At 42.4% G+C, this 16,922-nt stretch overlaps 1 protein-coding gene across 1 annotated transcript in view; it reads left to right on the forward strand.

Moving 5' to 3' along the window:
- Window positions 1-16,645, forward strand: part of Tp53bp2 (tumor protein p53 binding protein 2) — a 52,867-nt gene extending 36,222 nt beyond the window's left edge. The window contains exons 10-18 of the mRNA XM_021198253.2: window positions 1,078-1,185; window positions 1,402-1,550; window positions 2,869-3,331; window positions 4,948-5,726; window positions 8,062-8,199; window positions 9,005-9,138; window positions 9,885-10,051; window positions 12,908-13,107; window positions 15,920-16,645. Coding sequence (XP_021053912.1) covers window positions 1,078-1,185; window positions 1,402-1,550; window positions 2,869-3,331; window positions 4,948-5,726; window positions 8,062-8,199; window positions 9,005-9,138; window positions 9,885-10,051; window positions 12,908-13,107; window positions 15,920-15,961 — 2,180 coding nt within the window. The 3' untranslated portion in view covers window positions 15,962-16,645. The remainder of the gene's footprint in view (window positions 1-1,077; window positions 1,186-1,401; window positions 1,551-2,868; window positions 3,332-4,947; window positions 5,727-8,061; window positions 8,200-9,004; window positions 9,139-9,884; window positions 10,052-12,907; window positions 13,108-15,919) is intronic.
- The last annotated feature ends 277 nt before the right edge of the window (window positions 16,646-16,922 follow it).

The raw sequence follows: 16,922 nt of genomic DNA on the forward strand, positions 1-16,922 counted from the left end.
TGAGCTTTTATGCATGCACATCGCTTCCTGACAGATTTTAGAATAAAGGTAAAGACCTGGGAGTTGTAAAGGTGGAGCCAGCTGAGGCTCCCTGCTTTAGTTGTCCTTGTATTCTATGTAGTCAACAGGTACATGCAGAGGTGCAGTGTGCAAGTCAGACTTTCGTAATGGAAGGCTAACTGACAGGAGAGTATGAGGAAGTGCAGGGTCTCAACGTTCTTACCATTTAAATAACTATGATGTTTTCTTCTTTGTGTATATATATATATATATATATATATATATATATATATATATATAATATTCTACTTTATTTGTTGTTTTGCCATAATTATTGCTATGAAGCATTAATAATATTAATTTTCTAAGATGAAAAAAGCCAAGGCATATTTATGTGTGTGTGTATATGTCTATATGTGTGTGTCTGTGTTTTGTTGTTGCTGTGTGTGTGTGTGTGTGTCTGTGTTTTGTTGTTGCTGTTTTTGAGGTGGGATCTAGCTATTTATAGACCAGGCTGGCTTTGTACTCACAGAGATCCACCTGTCTCTACTTCCTGAGTGCTGGGGTTAAAGGCATGTGACACCACCCCTGGCTGGCATTTGAAACTTTAATACTAGTGTAGAAAATCATAAACACTCTAAAATAGTGAAAGCTGGATTGGAGTTATGAGCGCTCATTTACTGAGCCATCATCATTAAAGCATTGTTTATAAGATCCATCTTACGAGCCTCAACCTGCTGTATTGGAATTTGTCTTCTAGGTGATGGTCATGCTTCCTCACAGTCATAGACAATGAAATGGGGCTTTTCTGGTTCAGGCCGGCTTTGTCTTTGCTTTGGCTACTTGTAAACTGCTTGAGTAAGGTGGAAAATCTAAAAGCAAACCAAAACCTAACATAGGTGCTTTCTAACAGCAAAACCAACCTAGCGTAGGTGCTTTCTATGTAAATTTGCTGGGAGGCTGTGTGCCCAAACTGTGAAGCTCTTTCTAGAGATTAAAAGTCTTAGCAGTCAAGTGAACTGAACCAGTGAAATGCCCTTGGATGTGAGTGACTTCTGGCTCCGTTCTGTATTCTAGGCTCTAAAGCTCACCCAGCTAGCCCTGATTGGAACCCTTCTAATGCCGACCTCTTACCCAGCCAAGGCTCTTCTGTACCCCAGAGTGCTGGAAATGCTCTGGACCAAGGTGAGGCTTGTTGTGCTACCGCTGAACATTTTGCTTTGACTCTGAACGGTGTTCGTTGTACCTTTCCTAGCTAGCTCCTAGGCCAGGGACAGTTGATTTATGGAAGCACTTAGTGGGCCTGGTGTCGAGAGAGATCTAGGAGAAAGAAACAGGAATGATCAGCAGCTTTATTCTAAACAGTTTGAATATTGAGCTGGGTTTGTTCTTTGTCTTCAGTTGACGATGGGGAGATTGCTGTGAGGGAGAAAGAGAAGAAAGTGCGTCCTTTTTCCATGTTTGACACAGTGGACCAATGTGCTGCCCCACCCTCCTTTGGTACCCTGAGGAAAAACCAGAGCAGCGAGGACATCTTGCGGGATGCTCAGGTACTTAGCACTGTCTTGGCTGCTATCACCTAATGTGTTTCTCTAGTACACTTTTAAAGAAAAGATTTTAAAGTATTGTCTGTGAGGGAGAACAAAAATATAGTATCTAGAACATTAGAAAATACAGTGGGTGTCTGTTTTGCTGCTGGGTCACAGGTTTTTGCAATTGTCTGACGTGTGCAAGCACACTGAGGGAGGGTGTATCCCTCCAGACGTCTTATTTCTTTGAGATCTGATAGATGAGCATAGTGGCTCACATCTTTCCAACACTGAAGAGGCTGAGGCAGAAGGGCTGCCTCAGATTGGAAGCCAGGCTGGGATGCAGTGAGATTCTGTCTCAGAGGATGAACGTGCAACAGAAACCTTTGAACTCTGGCACCAAAGTCATGTCAAAGAGGTGACGGTGACCTTCAGTGGCTGGGGATCTTAACTTAGGATGAATGGACCTGTGTATGAGTGCTGCGAGTTAGCAATTTTCAAGTGCATACAACTCAGGAATTGCAGGTTTTGGTGCAGTTTTTTGAGACTTGCTTTTGTTCTATAGCTAAGGCTGGCCTCAAACTTGTCCTCTAGCCTTAGCTGGGATTTCAGACATGCATTTTTAACGCTCAGTTAGATCGTATGATATTCTGATAAACAGAATGTTTTCATGTATTGATGCCCTCTGTGGATATGGAAGATGTCAGTAAAGAGTTTTGCCCTGCTGGGAAGCAAGACTAGAAGGGAGTCATGGGGTTGGGGGAGGAATTGCATTATGTCACTCTAAGTCATATTAACCTGATTTTAATATTTGATTTAAAGCTTTAATGATTTTAAAATGTGGAAGCAATATTTTGTCTACTTTTCATGGGCTTGTCTAGTATGCAGGAATATATGTATATATGCATGTTCACATATCTAGATGCATATACGTCCCCATGGGTGTGGAGGTCCAAGGTTGGTGTTGGGAGGTTTCTTCAGTTGCTTTTCTACTTTATTCTTCGAGGTGGGGTCTCTCAGTAAGTGACACTCAAAGTTTGCTGATATGACTAGTGTCACTAGATCTGACTAGTCTCACTAGATCTGACTAGTCTCACTAGATAGCTCGTAGGCTGGAATTAGAGGCGCATTCTCACTCAGCGTTTACATGGGTTCTGGGAGGCCAAATTCCAGTCCACTTGTTTTGTTGCAACTGCTTTAGCCCTTGAGCTAGCTGGAGACCCAAAAGCTGATGTTATTTTGGTATGTACTTGAATTTGTGACGTGAGCTGACAAATTGTATTGTGTATACTTTTGTACAGTATTTTAACTTCTTTGCTGTGTATACTGTGTGTTACAGGCTGTAAATAAAAATGTAGCTAAAGTACCACCTCCTGTTCCTACAAAGCCAAAACAGATTAATTTGCCTTACTTTGGACAAACTGCTCAGTCACCTTCTGACATGAAGCCAGATGGAAATCCTCAGCAATTGCCAACAGCTGCTACATCCGTGGGGGCTAAGCTCAAGCCAGCAGGGCCACAGGCAAGGATGCTGCTGTCTCCTGGTGCCCCTTCAGGTGGTCAGGACCAAGTCCTGTCTCCAGCATCTAAGCAAGAAAGTCCTCCTGCTGCTGCAGTCCGGCCCTTCACGCCCCAGCCATCCAAGGACACCTTCCCTCCAGCCTTTCGCAAACCCCCAACTGTGGCAGCAAGCTCTATCTATTCCATGTACACCCAGCATCAGGCACCAGGAAAAAACTTCCAGCAGGCTGTGCAGAGCGCCTTGACCAAGGCGCACCCCAGAGGCCCCCACTTTTCAAGTGGTAAGGCTCCATTTGTTTGTATTTTTAAGTGGGTGGTGCCAGTGTGCATGTGCAGGTCAGAGGGCAGCTGGTGGAGGTCGGGTCTCTCCTTCCATTGGGAGCTCCACAGGCAGGACTCAGGCTGTGAGACTTGCATGGTAAGCACTTTTATATACGATCGTCTCACCCAGCCCTTGATTTAAGGTCAGGTTCTTGGTTTCATTTTTACCAGTTTTGGACTTAAGTCCTATGCCAAGCTACTGGTAGACAGTAAAGTGCCAGGTCTCTAGTTAGATGGAAACTTTTGTTGTAAGAATTTTAGCTGTGCTCTGGCTTCGTGGGAGCCTGCTATGTGTTACGACTACAGTAGTCACTGCAGACCCTGCCTAGTCTACATATGCAGTTACAGCTAGGATAGTATGCCCCACAGAAGGCAATATAGAAAAGCAAAGATTTATTATCATTTTGGAGAAGTCGAGGCAGAAACTGAAGCAACTGGCCACATTGTAGTCAGTGAAGAGCAGAGAGAAATTACTAAACCCACTGTGCCTGCTGGTTCTCAGCTAGCTCTTTTCTGTCTTACATAGTTCAGGACCCACCACCTAGGAACCGTGTTATACACAGTGGGCTGGCCCTGCCTACATCCGTTAACAATAAAGAATCCCCACAGACATGCTTGCAGGCCAGCCTGATCTAGACAGTAACCTGCTTGAGGCTGTTTTCAAAGGTGATTGTCTAGGTTGTGGCAAGTTGAGAGTTACAAACTAGCCATGACAGGCGGTTCTGAAGGAGGTCACTGATGTGGGGACACAGCATCACAGAAGCCTGTATCCTTACTATTGGCTTGGCTGTCCTTGGTGTGTGGAGGATGGGACGATTACATTGTCTCTGAATTTTTAAAAGCAACATTCTCTTGTACTCTAAGCTATTCTAATGAGGCTATTGCCACTAAATAAATATGAAGCTATAATAAAATTAGTTTGTGTTAAACATGCATAGTCTGGATAGTTGAGGGTTCTTTTTCTGACTTGTTGGTTATATTATAGGGCTAGAGTATAATTGACCATGATTTAATTGATTGAAAATGACTTTGTAGTTATGAAATAAGCATGTAATTGTGGTTTAAAGCTATCATAACAGTGTCCGTGTACTGCTACTGCTTAGTCTTTTCAGTAATCCTTGGTAAATATTGCTAATATAATAATTTGGAAATCATATTATTTTGACATAATTTCAATATTTCAGGAGAATGTCTTTGGGAAAGACAAGTGGTTCTCAGTTTTGTGAGCCAAATGTGCTTTCTCACATTGGTCAACATTCGAATGGTGTTTAAGATGGGTAGTATATATGTAGACTTAGTCTGTATATGTAGACAAATTACCAACCACGGTATGGTTTCCTTCTTACTGTTTCATAGCACACAGTACATGTTATCATCAATGGAGATGTAGTAAATGCAAAGATGGAAATTCTTGCTTTAAATAATTTTTTTTTTTAATTTAAAGAAATTAAGGGTATGTGAGGGAAATAATGTAGTAGCTATGAAATGAAGAGAGACTTAACCATTAGCCGTGTTCTTACCAGTTTTGCTTAATTAGCACTAACCAGGGCTTTTCCTTTTTCTCTTCACCAATTAGTGTATGGCAAGCCTGTGATAGCTGCTGCCCAGAACCCACAGCAGCATCCAGAGAACATTTACTCCTGTAGCCAGGGGAAGCCTGGCAGTCCGGAGCCCGAGATTGAGCCCGTTTCTTCAGTTCATGAGAGTCATGAAAATGAAAGGATTCCTCGACCACTCAGTCCAACGAAATTATTGCCTTTCTTGTCTAACCCTTACCGAAACCAGAGCGATGCTGACTTAGAAGCCCTGCGGAAAAAACTGGCTAATGCCCCACGGCCACTAAAGAAACGTAGCTCCATCACAGAACCAGAAGGCCCGAATGGGCCAAATATTCAGAAACTTTTGTATCAGAGGACCACCATAGCTGCCATGGAGACCATCTCGGTCCCGTCGTGCCCACCTAAGTCGCCAGGCTCAGTGACTGCCAATCCAGACAGCACAATTGAAATCCCAAATCCATATTTACATGTGGAGCCGGAGAAGGAGGTGGGCTCTTTAGTCCCTGAACCACTGTCCCCAGAGGATATGGGGAGTGCCAGTACAGAGAACAGTGACGTGCCAGCTCCTTCTCCAGGCCTTGAGTATGTGTCTGAGAGAGTCACAGACAGCAGTTCGAATCTGCAGAATAACATAGAAGAAACAAACCCAGAGGCTCCCCACTTACTTGAAGCATACCTAGAAGAATACCCCCCATACCCACCTCCTCCATACCCATCTGGGGAACCAGAGGTGTCCGAAGAGGACTCCGCACGTATGCGCCCACCTGAAATCACCGGGCAGGTGTCTCTGCCTCCTGTAAGTAACGTAGTGTCCCATGTTCATCCAGGAGACCGTCCCTTGGCATACTCATCATGGTGGCTGTTGTTCTCAGTTTGCCTTTATGTTATGATCTAACCTTTGGCATGAAGTGGATCTCTGTAGACTTGGGTTTTGACAGCACTGGAGCTCATTTATGGTGAGCTATATATCCCAGTCTCCCCTACCCCTCTCTCTCATAAAAGAGAGGGTCTCACGTAGTTGCCAGACAGGCCTTGTGCCTCTGGAATAGTTGAGATACAAACCTTCACCACCAAATCACCCGCAGGGTAGGAGTGATAGATGCCATAACATTTATATGAAAAACTATGAAAAACACTGCTATATTTTGGGGTGTGTGTGTGTGTGTTCTTTATAGAAGAAACATATTTTTAGTCTCTCATCTGTTGAAGGTGCACTAGGGAGCTGCAGCTTAGCGGTGGGATCTGCAGTGTTCTTCCCATTGTTGTGCTGCTGCTCGCCAAGCTTTGATTTCTCTGTCCATGAGATGTTAGGATTTTATTTCTATTTTTCATTTTATGTACATTAGTGTTTTGCCTACTTGTATAACCATGAATTGTGTGCGTGCATTAGTGCCCAAGGAGTCCAGAAGAGAGTGCCAGATCCCTTGGAACTAGAGTTACAGATGCCTGTAAGCTACCATGTAGGTGCTGGGAATTGAACCAGGGTCTTCTGCAACAGCAGCCAGTGGTCTTAACTGCTGAGCTGCCTCGCCAACCCCTGAAGTGTATTTTTAATGAAATGTAGGTTGAGTCTTAAACTTAAAACTGATAAAATTCCAAGGAGAATTGGAGAGAGAGCAGGGCGGAGTAGGGCAGGCTCTTCTGCCTTTCTTCCCAGACAGTGTTGTTCGGAAATCACTAGCAAGTACCAGTCTCTTGGGTCCCTCTTTCTGTAGAATCAGGTTCTCCTAAAACTATGTTTCTGGCTGGAAATGCTTTCTATACTTCTTGACATATTAAAATTGTTCTGGAAGTTTATGTCACTTTGAAATAGGTGGGAGACTACCATAGCCTCTAGCCTGCTTTTGTATAGCTTAGTCACAAGTCATTTTTGTTTCTTCAAACACAAAATAGAATGTTGAACTGTGACTTTAAAATACAGTAAAAACCAACTGGCACTTTTGAATGATTATTTAAATGGGTTTTGTATGCCTGATCCCATATTTTATATGAGTTTGTACTTCCTTCGGAAGAGCCTCTGATTTTCTTCCTAGGAAAATGACTGCTCTCTCCTTCCTGTCTTACGTGGGGTAGATGCTATGTTGTGTGTGTTTCTTTGACACTGTGTGGCTAGGTGTTTGCGTTCTGAAGCATCCGAAGGCTGTTAGCACAGTCTTAGATTCACTATACATTCTAACACAGTCTTTCCTATCCACAGGGTATAGTATTTGTTTCTTAAAAGTTGCGACTCTTCACATCTGAGATAAAAATGAGAAAGGGGTAGGGTGGTTCCGTGGGCAGCACTTGCCATGAAAACTGACAACCTGAGTTCTATTTCTGGGACACACATTGTGGACAGAACTAACTCCTGGTGTTCTTTAACTGCCACACTTGCACTGTGACACATGAGTGTGCACACCCCAACCCCCCCCACACACATAAATAAACAGATGTAATTAGGAAGTCTGTGTGTGTATGTGTGTGTTTAAAAATCCTGTTTCATATGATGAAAAGAACTATCGCTTGGGCCTTTAAAGGCTGACTTACTAACTTGTCCTAAGATACAAAGTTCTCACTAAGTGTATCTAGTTATAACTAATCACCTTTATTATTTAGCCTAGTAATTTGCTTGTGACTTAGTAAGGATTATGGTATGAAGTACTTACTAGGAAGGGCTTACCTAGATTCAAATTCTGGTCCTGATGTTTTCTGGCTATGTGTCTTTCCTTCTGTGTACAATAAGGATGACTGGGTTTTTAATCACTTGTGTATGTGAGCTCTTAGGAATCTGAGCATTACCCAATTTTCAAGTGAGGTTCCCTGCATTATAACTCTTAGATAAGTGGTTTAGTCTTACCTGGTTGTGGACCTCAACAGAAAGCTGGTCAGCTTGCCACCAGATTTAGTTCACTCTGAATTCCATAGCCAGGCACTAATGGCACACTCCTATGTCCCCAGGGTTTGAGAGACTGAGGTAGGAAGATTGTAAGTTCAAAGTCAGTCTGGGCCACATGGTGAGTTCAGGCCAGCCTCAGCTAAACGTCAAGGAGATAAATAAGTATATAAATAAAACCCCAAGTGGTTATTCTTTTCACTACCTTGGTTGAGCGCTGCCTCTGCCCATGTTAATTTCCCCCACACTTCCTTTACAGGGCAAAAGGACAAACTTGCGGAAAACTGGCTCCGAGCGGATTGCTCATGGGATGAGGGTGAAATTCAACCCCCTTGCTTTGCTCCTAGATTCATCTCTGGAGGGAGAGTTTGATCTTGTACAGAGAATTATCTATGAGGTAAGTTTAACTATAACTTTGTATTTTATTTTAAAGCTCAAAATAGGTACTATAGAGAAATTTTATTTTAAAATTTTCTTTTATGGGGCTATGGAGTTGTGGAGAAGGGTACTGAGCACGCTCTAAAATAGGCTGTGTTATTTTAAGAATGTAGCTGTAAGATGTTGATAAGGTAGAAGTTGAGTTTACACTTGAAATACATTAGTGTGCTTTGTTAGTGAGAATATTTCTCTCTGAAAGTTGTTCTGTATGCATTTGTACTCTGTAATGTTGCATTACATTTGTGGGGTGTACCCTGAAATTTATTTATTTATTTATTATTATTATTATTATTATTATTATTATTATTATTATTATTATTATAAGACAGATTCTTGAGATCAACCTTAAATTCATGATCCTTCTACCTCAGGTTCCTGAGTACTGGAAGCACAGGATGTTCTACTGTTCCCAGCTCTTTTAAAATACTTTCACTTGAGTTTAACTTCCCATAGCAATTAGTATGTCTCCTTAGAAACCAATTTGTGGTAGGAATTGGAAGGAAGAGCAGGGTAAATATAAGGATATAGTTTTTGATGGTATGATTTTTAAACAAAACCTCCTTGCAGTAAGTACTTAATTCAGCTAGGGTGTCTGCCCTATTTCTAGGATTTTTCTTTACAGTTTTCTTGGCTCCTCTGTTTCAGTTACGATATTTAAAATGTCACCAAATTTTCTGTTTTCTTGAACCTAAGAAGCCAGTTAGTAATGACATTTAATGCAACATGAATTGGAGTGACTCTCATCCTTTTTATTGGTGTGACAGGTTGATGACCCAAGCCTGCCAAATGATGAGGGCATCACAGCTCTTCATAATGCTGTGTGTGCAGGCCACACAGAAATTGTGAAGTTCCTGGTACAGTTTGGTGTGAATGTAAATGCAGCAGATAGTGATGGATGGTAAGTTCTATGTTTAAACTACAGTCAGACATGAGCTGTGCGTGTCGCTGTAGAAGCAGTGATGTGGGTCGTTGGCAGGCACAAACATGCCAGTGTGCTCCTTCTGTGTTCCCCGGGATTCTTGGAGGAGTTGCCTGTCCTCTTGTAGCAGCCATTTTGTTCAATGTCAGGAAGCAAGTGGAGTTTAAAATTTTAATTAGAGTATGCTGTAATAAAAATATTGTAATAAAATCGCCAGCATCCCTCCTCTGTGCTGGTTGTTCCCAGTCACCCACGTCATAGTTCACAGCCATTGTACATAGCTCCAGTTCCAGGATCTGACATCTTTTTCTGGTCTCCATAGACACCAGGCATACAAGAGATGCACATAAGTACATGCAGGCAAAGCATATACATGCAAAACTAAAATTTCAACAAGAATTGATTATAGGTTTGGGGAAATCCAGACAGAACCAGATCCACTTTTTTCTTTTCTTTTTAGGTCACAGTAAAGACGTTAGTTATTTCCTTGATTCTTCACACTGGCACTCAGCGGCTGGGCCCATTGGTCCATTGCTTCAGATATGTTCCTTTGTAGCAGTAATTCTCTTATTGTTTCAATCATCTGTCTTGATTGAACTAGTTTTTAAAAGCTATTTGTGAGGCTAGTAGGTAAGAGACTGAGGAACTTCCTTCACAGGTAACTTACCACGTGGAGGTCCTTGAGCTTGGAGAAGCATTTCTAACCAGTTCCGTGTACCTCACAGGACACCATTGCATTGTGCTGCCTCCTGTAACAATGTCCAAGTGTGTAAGTTCCTGGTGGAGTCGGGAGCAGCTGTGTTTGCTATGACCTACAGTGACATGCAGACTGCTGCAGACAAGTGTGAGGAAATGGAGGAAGGCTACACGCAGTGCTCCCAGTTTCTCTATGGTATGTAGCCAGTGTGGTCTAATGTGTTGGTTGCTGTTTTTATTTACCCTGTTTCTTGAGGGAATAGCTCTAAGCTCAGTGAGTATGGTGTTATTTGCTCTGCATAGTTCCAGATACTGAAATGAGGACAGTCTAGGTCAAAGGTACAGTTCAGCTTCTGAGAGTGTGCCTGAAGAGCCATTGCCAGCGACATCATCAGCTACAGCTGACGATTCGTGTTAATTAAGTCGTTGTATTCAAAAGACCTTCTCTATGGCTTTAGCACTTAGTGAGTTACAGCTTGTCGGAAAACGAGATTAAAAAAAAATAGAGACAGCACATCACATGGTTTGGGGTTTTGTTTTGGTTCATGTTTTCTTGATGCCGAGTTTATGATTTTGATTACTGTCAAAAGGTGCTGTACTTATCTATGGCTGGACCTAGATACTGGTCTCTGTTTAGAGAAAGATGGAAGTGAATTCAAGATCCGTATGTGCTGATTGTCTTTTATGTAAGGCTTTTTGTTGTTATTATTGTTGTTTTGCTTAAACTACAGTTATTTTTCTGTTCATCTTGGCTTGAGAGAGTAGGAAATCAGAAGATCTCAGGAATCTAGATTGCCCAAGCTCTCCAAAGTTTCTTTCTTAACAACTGTTCAAACAGCTTCCTGAAATTAAAGGCACCGGTCTTTGCCCTCTCTGCCCAGCCATGTTTCTTGGGGGTTTCTGCCTTTTTCAGGTTGTAGGAGAGAAGAGAGGGAGTTCTTGATGCCCACAAAGTTCCTGTCATCTAAGTGTGTTTTCTTTATTTTTCTGCTCTTTGTTTTGGGTGCTAGTTTTGAATCCAGGCCCTTATACTTAGTAGCAGGCCTTTAGCACTGAGTGAACCCAGCCCTTGAAGCTGTGCCGATGTCGTCATTGAGACCTGTGATTGTGTTCGTTTTCAACTTTGGACCAATCAAGTATTTTGACATTAACATTATTTGTAAATTTATATGTGATAGTCTTTTTAAAGAGACATGAAGGATTTAATTTATATATAATGACTTCTTTAAAAAGACATGAAAGAAATTTGGTCATAGTCTTTTGATTCATAATTGTATCAGAGATGTCAAGGTTGATGATACAGGATAAAGGTCAATTATTGGTGATGGACTCAGATGCTCATCTAAGGGAGAAGAAAGTGACCTCGTTGTAAATTCTGTCTTCCCATTTTATTCTGTTCATGTGAAAGGCTACCCTTTATGTATGTCTGTGCAGCGAGTGTTTACAGTGCCCTAAAGGACAAAAGAGGCACTGGTCACCCTGGAGGTGGGGTTAGAGTGTTGTCCGCTGCCATGTAGCTGCTGGGATTGAACCTGGCTCCTCTGGAACAACAGTCAGTGGTACTCTCAGCTCAGAATCTACAGTCCTGCCTGCAATTCTTCATGGGAATTTCATTGAAAACTGTGACGTGAATTGTTAATTTGACCATCTTATAGCACCTAGGATTTCTTTCCACTCCCATTGCAAACAAAAATACAGTGAAGCTTTTAAATGTTATGGAGTTATATTTGTGTGAAGTTTTGTTGTCTAGTCTTGTTTGTGATGTTTGGGTGGGAACCTTGGACCTTCTCCATGCTTAAGGGATCCTCTCCCACTGAGGGAGGCACCTCCAGCTATTGGTGTGTGTGTGTGTGTGTGTGTGTGTGTGTGTGTGTGTGTGTTATTTAAAAAGGTCAGAAATTACCTGACCCCTTAGATTGGCAGAACTTTCTTTTGGAAAAGAACAATTTCAGTTCTTTGTTTTGTTTTGTTTGCCCAGAGAAAGTACAGTACCTGCTGGTTATTAATTGTTATAAACTTATTGTTGGCTGCTCAGAGTTGAAAAACAAGTTTGAACGCCAAGCAGGTATTTTCCTGTATTTTTAAGGCATATAGGCAAATGAAAATTAACTAGCTTTCTGTAAACTTGATTGTTGTGTCCACATCTGCTTTCCCCTGCTTTCTTCTGTGGTGCCAGGTGTCTATTTCTCTAGGCTTGTGCCATCCTTCACTTTTAGGGCACAAAAGGAGGAGGTTGAACCTAGCTCACAGTCAGTACATAACTGCTGGAAAACAGCCTTTTGAGGATTTTCCCCTGCTCTGTTTATAGATCTTAACATCTAGAATTCTGTTGGAGTCACCGTATATAGACTTTTCTATCATAAACTTCCATATTCTACATTCAAACATGATATTGTACTTTTCCTTCTAATAACTAGGAATTGAGTTTGTCTGTTCTGTGTGTTGGGTGAGATCTGAACTTGCAGAGCATTTTGGCCATTGTGTATAGAAGTAGGCCAGAAGTTGACAAGAGTCTTCTCTCTCTCTCTTTTTTTTTGTTTTTTTGTTTTTGTTTTTGTTTTTGTTTTGTTTTTTTGTTTTTCGAGACAGGATTTCACTATATAGCCCTGGCTATCCTGGAACTCACTTTGTAGACCAGGCTGGCCTCGAACTCAGAAATCCGCCTGCCTCTGCCTCCTGAGTGCTGGGATTAAAGGCGTGCGCCACCACGCCCGGCTTAAGAGTCTTCTTTTTAATGTCATAGATTCAAACAGTTTTTCTTTTAGCTGCTGGGCTAACAGAATGCTTCCTCTCTGGGGAAGGTAAGCTTTGTGAGATGCCTAGGGGGGTGTTTGTTGTCGGCCTCCTAGATACGGATCCTTTATGGTCTATAAACACTGCTGGCCTCCCGTTCCCTCCCATGCTGGGACATTTACTTCTTGAATGCTTACTGTTGTAGTTCTGGCATTCTAGTGAGGATCCTTTCCCCATTGGTTTCACAGAGTTTAAAGTTCTTGTGAGTGGTGTAATCTGAGTGGCGAGGCCCATGCAGTCTTTCTTCTGTCTTTCGTAGGCGTTCAGGAGAAGATGGGCATAATGAACAAAGGCGTCATTTACGCACTGTGGGATTACGAGCCGCAGCATGATGATGAGCTGCTCATGAAAGAAGGAGACTGCATGACCGTCGTCCGCAGAGAAGATGAAGAGGAAATCGAGTGGTGGTGGGCACGCCTTAACGATAAGGAAGGATATGTTCCTCGCAACTTGCTAGGAGTAAGTCACTCCAGCGCTGACCATGTTTCATGTGTGGTAAAGTGAAGCTTTGTATGAACTGCTGTGTATAGTCAGTGCAGTTTACTGCCCTTTGTTAGTAAGATGGAGATACAGCTCAGCAGTTAAGAGCACTTGCTGATCTTGCAGAAGACTCAGATTCAGTTCCCAGCGTCTCTATGGCTGTTCTCAATTGTCTAGAAACTCCAATTTTAGGGAACCTAATGCCTGCTCACTGCACACACATGGCATACATACATACATACATACATGCTGACAAAGCACTCATACACATAAAATCTTTTTTAAAACTCGAGGCTTAAATTTATGATGCCCTTAATTTAGACTCACAGTCACATCTACAGTGCACTTGATTATATTTTAGAATGTATTGATAGTTTTAAGCTCAGGATAATGTGTTCCAAATTTGTGCCTTAGGCTCTTTTATAGGTTTAACCCAGGTGCCATATAGGTCACGCCCATGTTCCCAACACTTGGGAGATGGAAGTAGGAAGATCAAAAACAAGGTCCTTGATGGGCTTGGATATTCCTGTGTGCAGCCTGTACACAACAAAGACTCGCTGAGTGTGTGATAGAATGGGAGAGATAGTGCAGGCGGATTGAAATCAGACTCGCTGAGTGTGAGAGAGAATGGGAGAGATAGTGCAGGCGGATTGAGATCAGACTCGCTGAGTGTGAGAGAGAATGGGAGAGATAGTGCAGGCGGATTGAGATCAGGTTTGCAGTGCTTGTGGATCTGCTGTTGGCGAGGAATAGGAAACACGCTGAGGCGCAGGAGGGGGCGGTGATGGACACATGGGTCTTGGAGGTCACAGGCCCTGGCTCCCACATCGCCACCGTTCATTCAGAACATTTCTGGTCTGTATAAGACAATTTATCAATCGTCAGATAGACAAGGCCTGTCCTATAGCTTTAGATAGAAGCCTGTGGGAGATGTCTCCATCATCACACCAGGAGCAGGATTCTCTCTGCTAAGGTTCTTCTGCTTGAGTGTTTCAAGGAGCCTTGGCCCTGGGACCTGGCATTCTGGATTTGACAGTGACCCCCTTCCTATGGCTGTCTGTCACATATCCGTTAAAAGGCATTTGCTACACCTTAACTGCTGTTTTCCGAGAGCAGCATTTATTGTGAAATAACTGCTGAGCCATCTCTCTGGCCTCATAATGCTCTGATCTCTCAGGAGCTGCACAGATGAGTTCCTCTCCTTGCCCCTTCCCCCATTTCTGTGAACAGGATGAGACAGGGCTTTGCTGTGTAGCCGAGACTAGCCTCAGACTGAACCCTCCTGCCTTCCAAGTGCTCTGTTTACAGGTATGTCTCACCGACCTACCGCATTTGTAGGGAATTATTAACTAATTGAATGTATTCGTGGTATAAAGCATGACTTTTTAATCATTTTTAAAACATTTAGAGAGAGTAAGTGAGTGTGTGTGTGCATATGCCACAGTAATTGTGTCAAATCAGAAGACAATTTTGGGAGTTGAGATTGAGATCTGCAGATGACGCCTGGCAGCCAGTGTTAGCCGCTGACATCCCACCTGTTCTTTCTCCCTACCCCAAACAACTTTTTAGAATAATGGTTGATTTATAAAATGGCTCCGTCAATCTAGTTAACCTGTGTAACCTGATAGAGCTGACTTTGAATTTTATGATGAATATAAAATCTGTTAACGAGTTTTCAATTAGTATGCATGGTTTTAACTATTAATTCCCATGTTGTACAACAGACTTCTATTACATTGAATTTTCTAGTTAAGAATGGTTAATGAGATGGGAGGATTATTCTGAGGGAGGAAGCAGTCAGTCAGAGACAGGGTTGCGCTCTCAGAAGGTTTTCATATTAGCAGGAGGGATAAAGGTTGTAATTCTATCCTAACCTTAGAGCTCCTAGCTCCCTGGTGCTCTCTTCTATAAACGTGCGCTGTTAAGTGTCATGTTTTAGTATCTTCTGAGTATTAAAAAATAAAGGAAATTTCACAATGTGGAATATTTAGACAGGCTCAAGGCAAAAGTCTTTTTCTCAGCTGAAACTGACCCTTAAATAAACACACTGCCTCTGTTGTTTTCTTGTCCCTAGGAGACAGAGGGGAGGGTTTGTTTAGCTTGATGGTGAAATTCTAGTTTGACTTGCTCTGGGCCTCCAGACAGGGCCCTGCAGCCCTCACATAACCTGTCCTTGCTCTTGTTAGGGAAAGCCCAGGCCAGCAGAATTCCAAAGCATTTCATGCCTTCCCTAAGTCCACTGACTCAGGCATTTGTCCTGATAGACTCAGGTCCCATCCACAGTGTCATGTCCTGTAAATAAGGTTGAAAAAGCGTAGTTTCCATATGTGGTTCCAGTACTTAGGAGTGTGAGGCAAGAGGATTGTAAGGCTAACCTGGGCTTGAAAAGACCCTGCCTTTAAAAAAAAAAAAAAAAAGACTTTGGCCCCATCGTGATGGGCTTCCAGCTCCTGGAGCATACAGCAGTTTACAAGCAGTCTTCAGTGTTTGGCTTCCCTGGGCTGCAGTGTGATCGAGCAAACTTCAAGTTGAGTTCGTGCCTGGAGTCTCAGTCTGTGTCACAGCTTTGGCGCTGCTGCAGCTACTGGGCCCTTGTGACCTTCAGTGGTCTTTTAGAGAGTGGCCAGAGAGACCGTGAGCGGTGTAGACTCACTTCCTGCTTCCACAGCTCAGTGCCTTCCTGAGTTGGTTTCCTGTGTCACCTTCCTTGCCCCCCTTCCTGTATTTATTGAAATATTGTAGAACTTCCATATATATGCCATGTGTAAATTTTTTTTTAATTCTCTTGCAGCTATACCCAAGAATTAAACCAAGACAAAGGAGCTTGGCCTGAAATTTGAGTTAATGAAGAATTAATGAGCTAGAAGAAATACTATGATTGTCCTGGAAAAAAAAAATTCAAAAGACTTACTTTAATGACAGTGTAGCTCAGAAGCAATGAAGAATGCGCCGTGGAAGAAAATGAAGGACTGAAGGACTCAGCATGAGCAGAGGCGTTGGGCTGCTAGAGTCTGCACCACCCTGTGCTGGGCAGAGCAATCATGGCGGCGCATGGATAGGAGGCAGCCATCTGGCTTTGTCAAGAAATGGAACCATTTGCTGGGCTGTGGGAAAATCAGCTTCTTGTCCTGCGTAGGGTGATTTTGGCACTGCTCCCATTCTGCTGACCTGCCAGAAAGGACCTGTGTCATCGGCACCATCTCCAACTGCCCCTGAGCACCGGTGCTGTACACTTGTGTGCTATCAGTGAAGAACTGTTAGCTGCTTGTCAGTGAGCAGTAGCTATTGTATGAGTTTTTGTAGCATTTAAGAATTATGCATATATTTGAACTAAACTACACTACCTAATCTAAAGTAGATTTAGAATCTTGTTTTTAGATTGAATTTGAATCTATATTTATTGTCTTTTTTGTATCTTGGAAATTAGAGATTTGTTATAGATTTATCTGTATTTGTCAAGATCATGGCTGGTTTTAAAAATGATTGTAATAAAATTAAACTTTATGACTCCAAGCTATTTCCTGGTTTTCCTTTTAATGTTATAAACAGCTTTGGTTATAGGGCATAAGGCTATCTACTCCACAGCTGAGAAATAGTGAACTGCTTGATCCAACAGTCGGGAACTGTGGGAAAACTTCCTTACAGTCATGTGATTGAGAAGTGGTTCCTCACAGATACTCATCTCTGCAGTTTACAAGTCTGAATGGCTAGAGTACTATACTTTTAAGAGATTGAAGGTAAGAAGAAGGAAGACCAACACGTGGATACTTCATTCCTCCCCAAAATAGGGAATA

The sequence above is a fragment of the Mus pahari genome, chromosome 5 (assembly GCF_900095145.1).
Source record: "Mus pahari chromosome 5, PAHARI_EIJ_v1.1, whole genome shotgun sequence".
Taxonomy (NCBI): domain Eukaryota; kingdom Metazoa; phylum Chordata; class Mammalia; order Rodentia; family Muridae; genus Mus; species Mus pahari.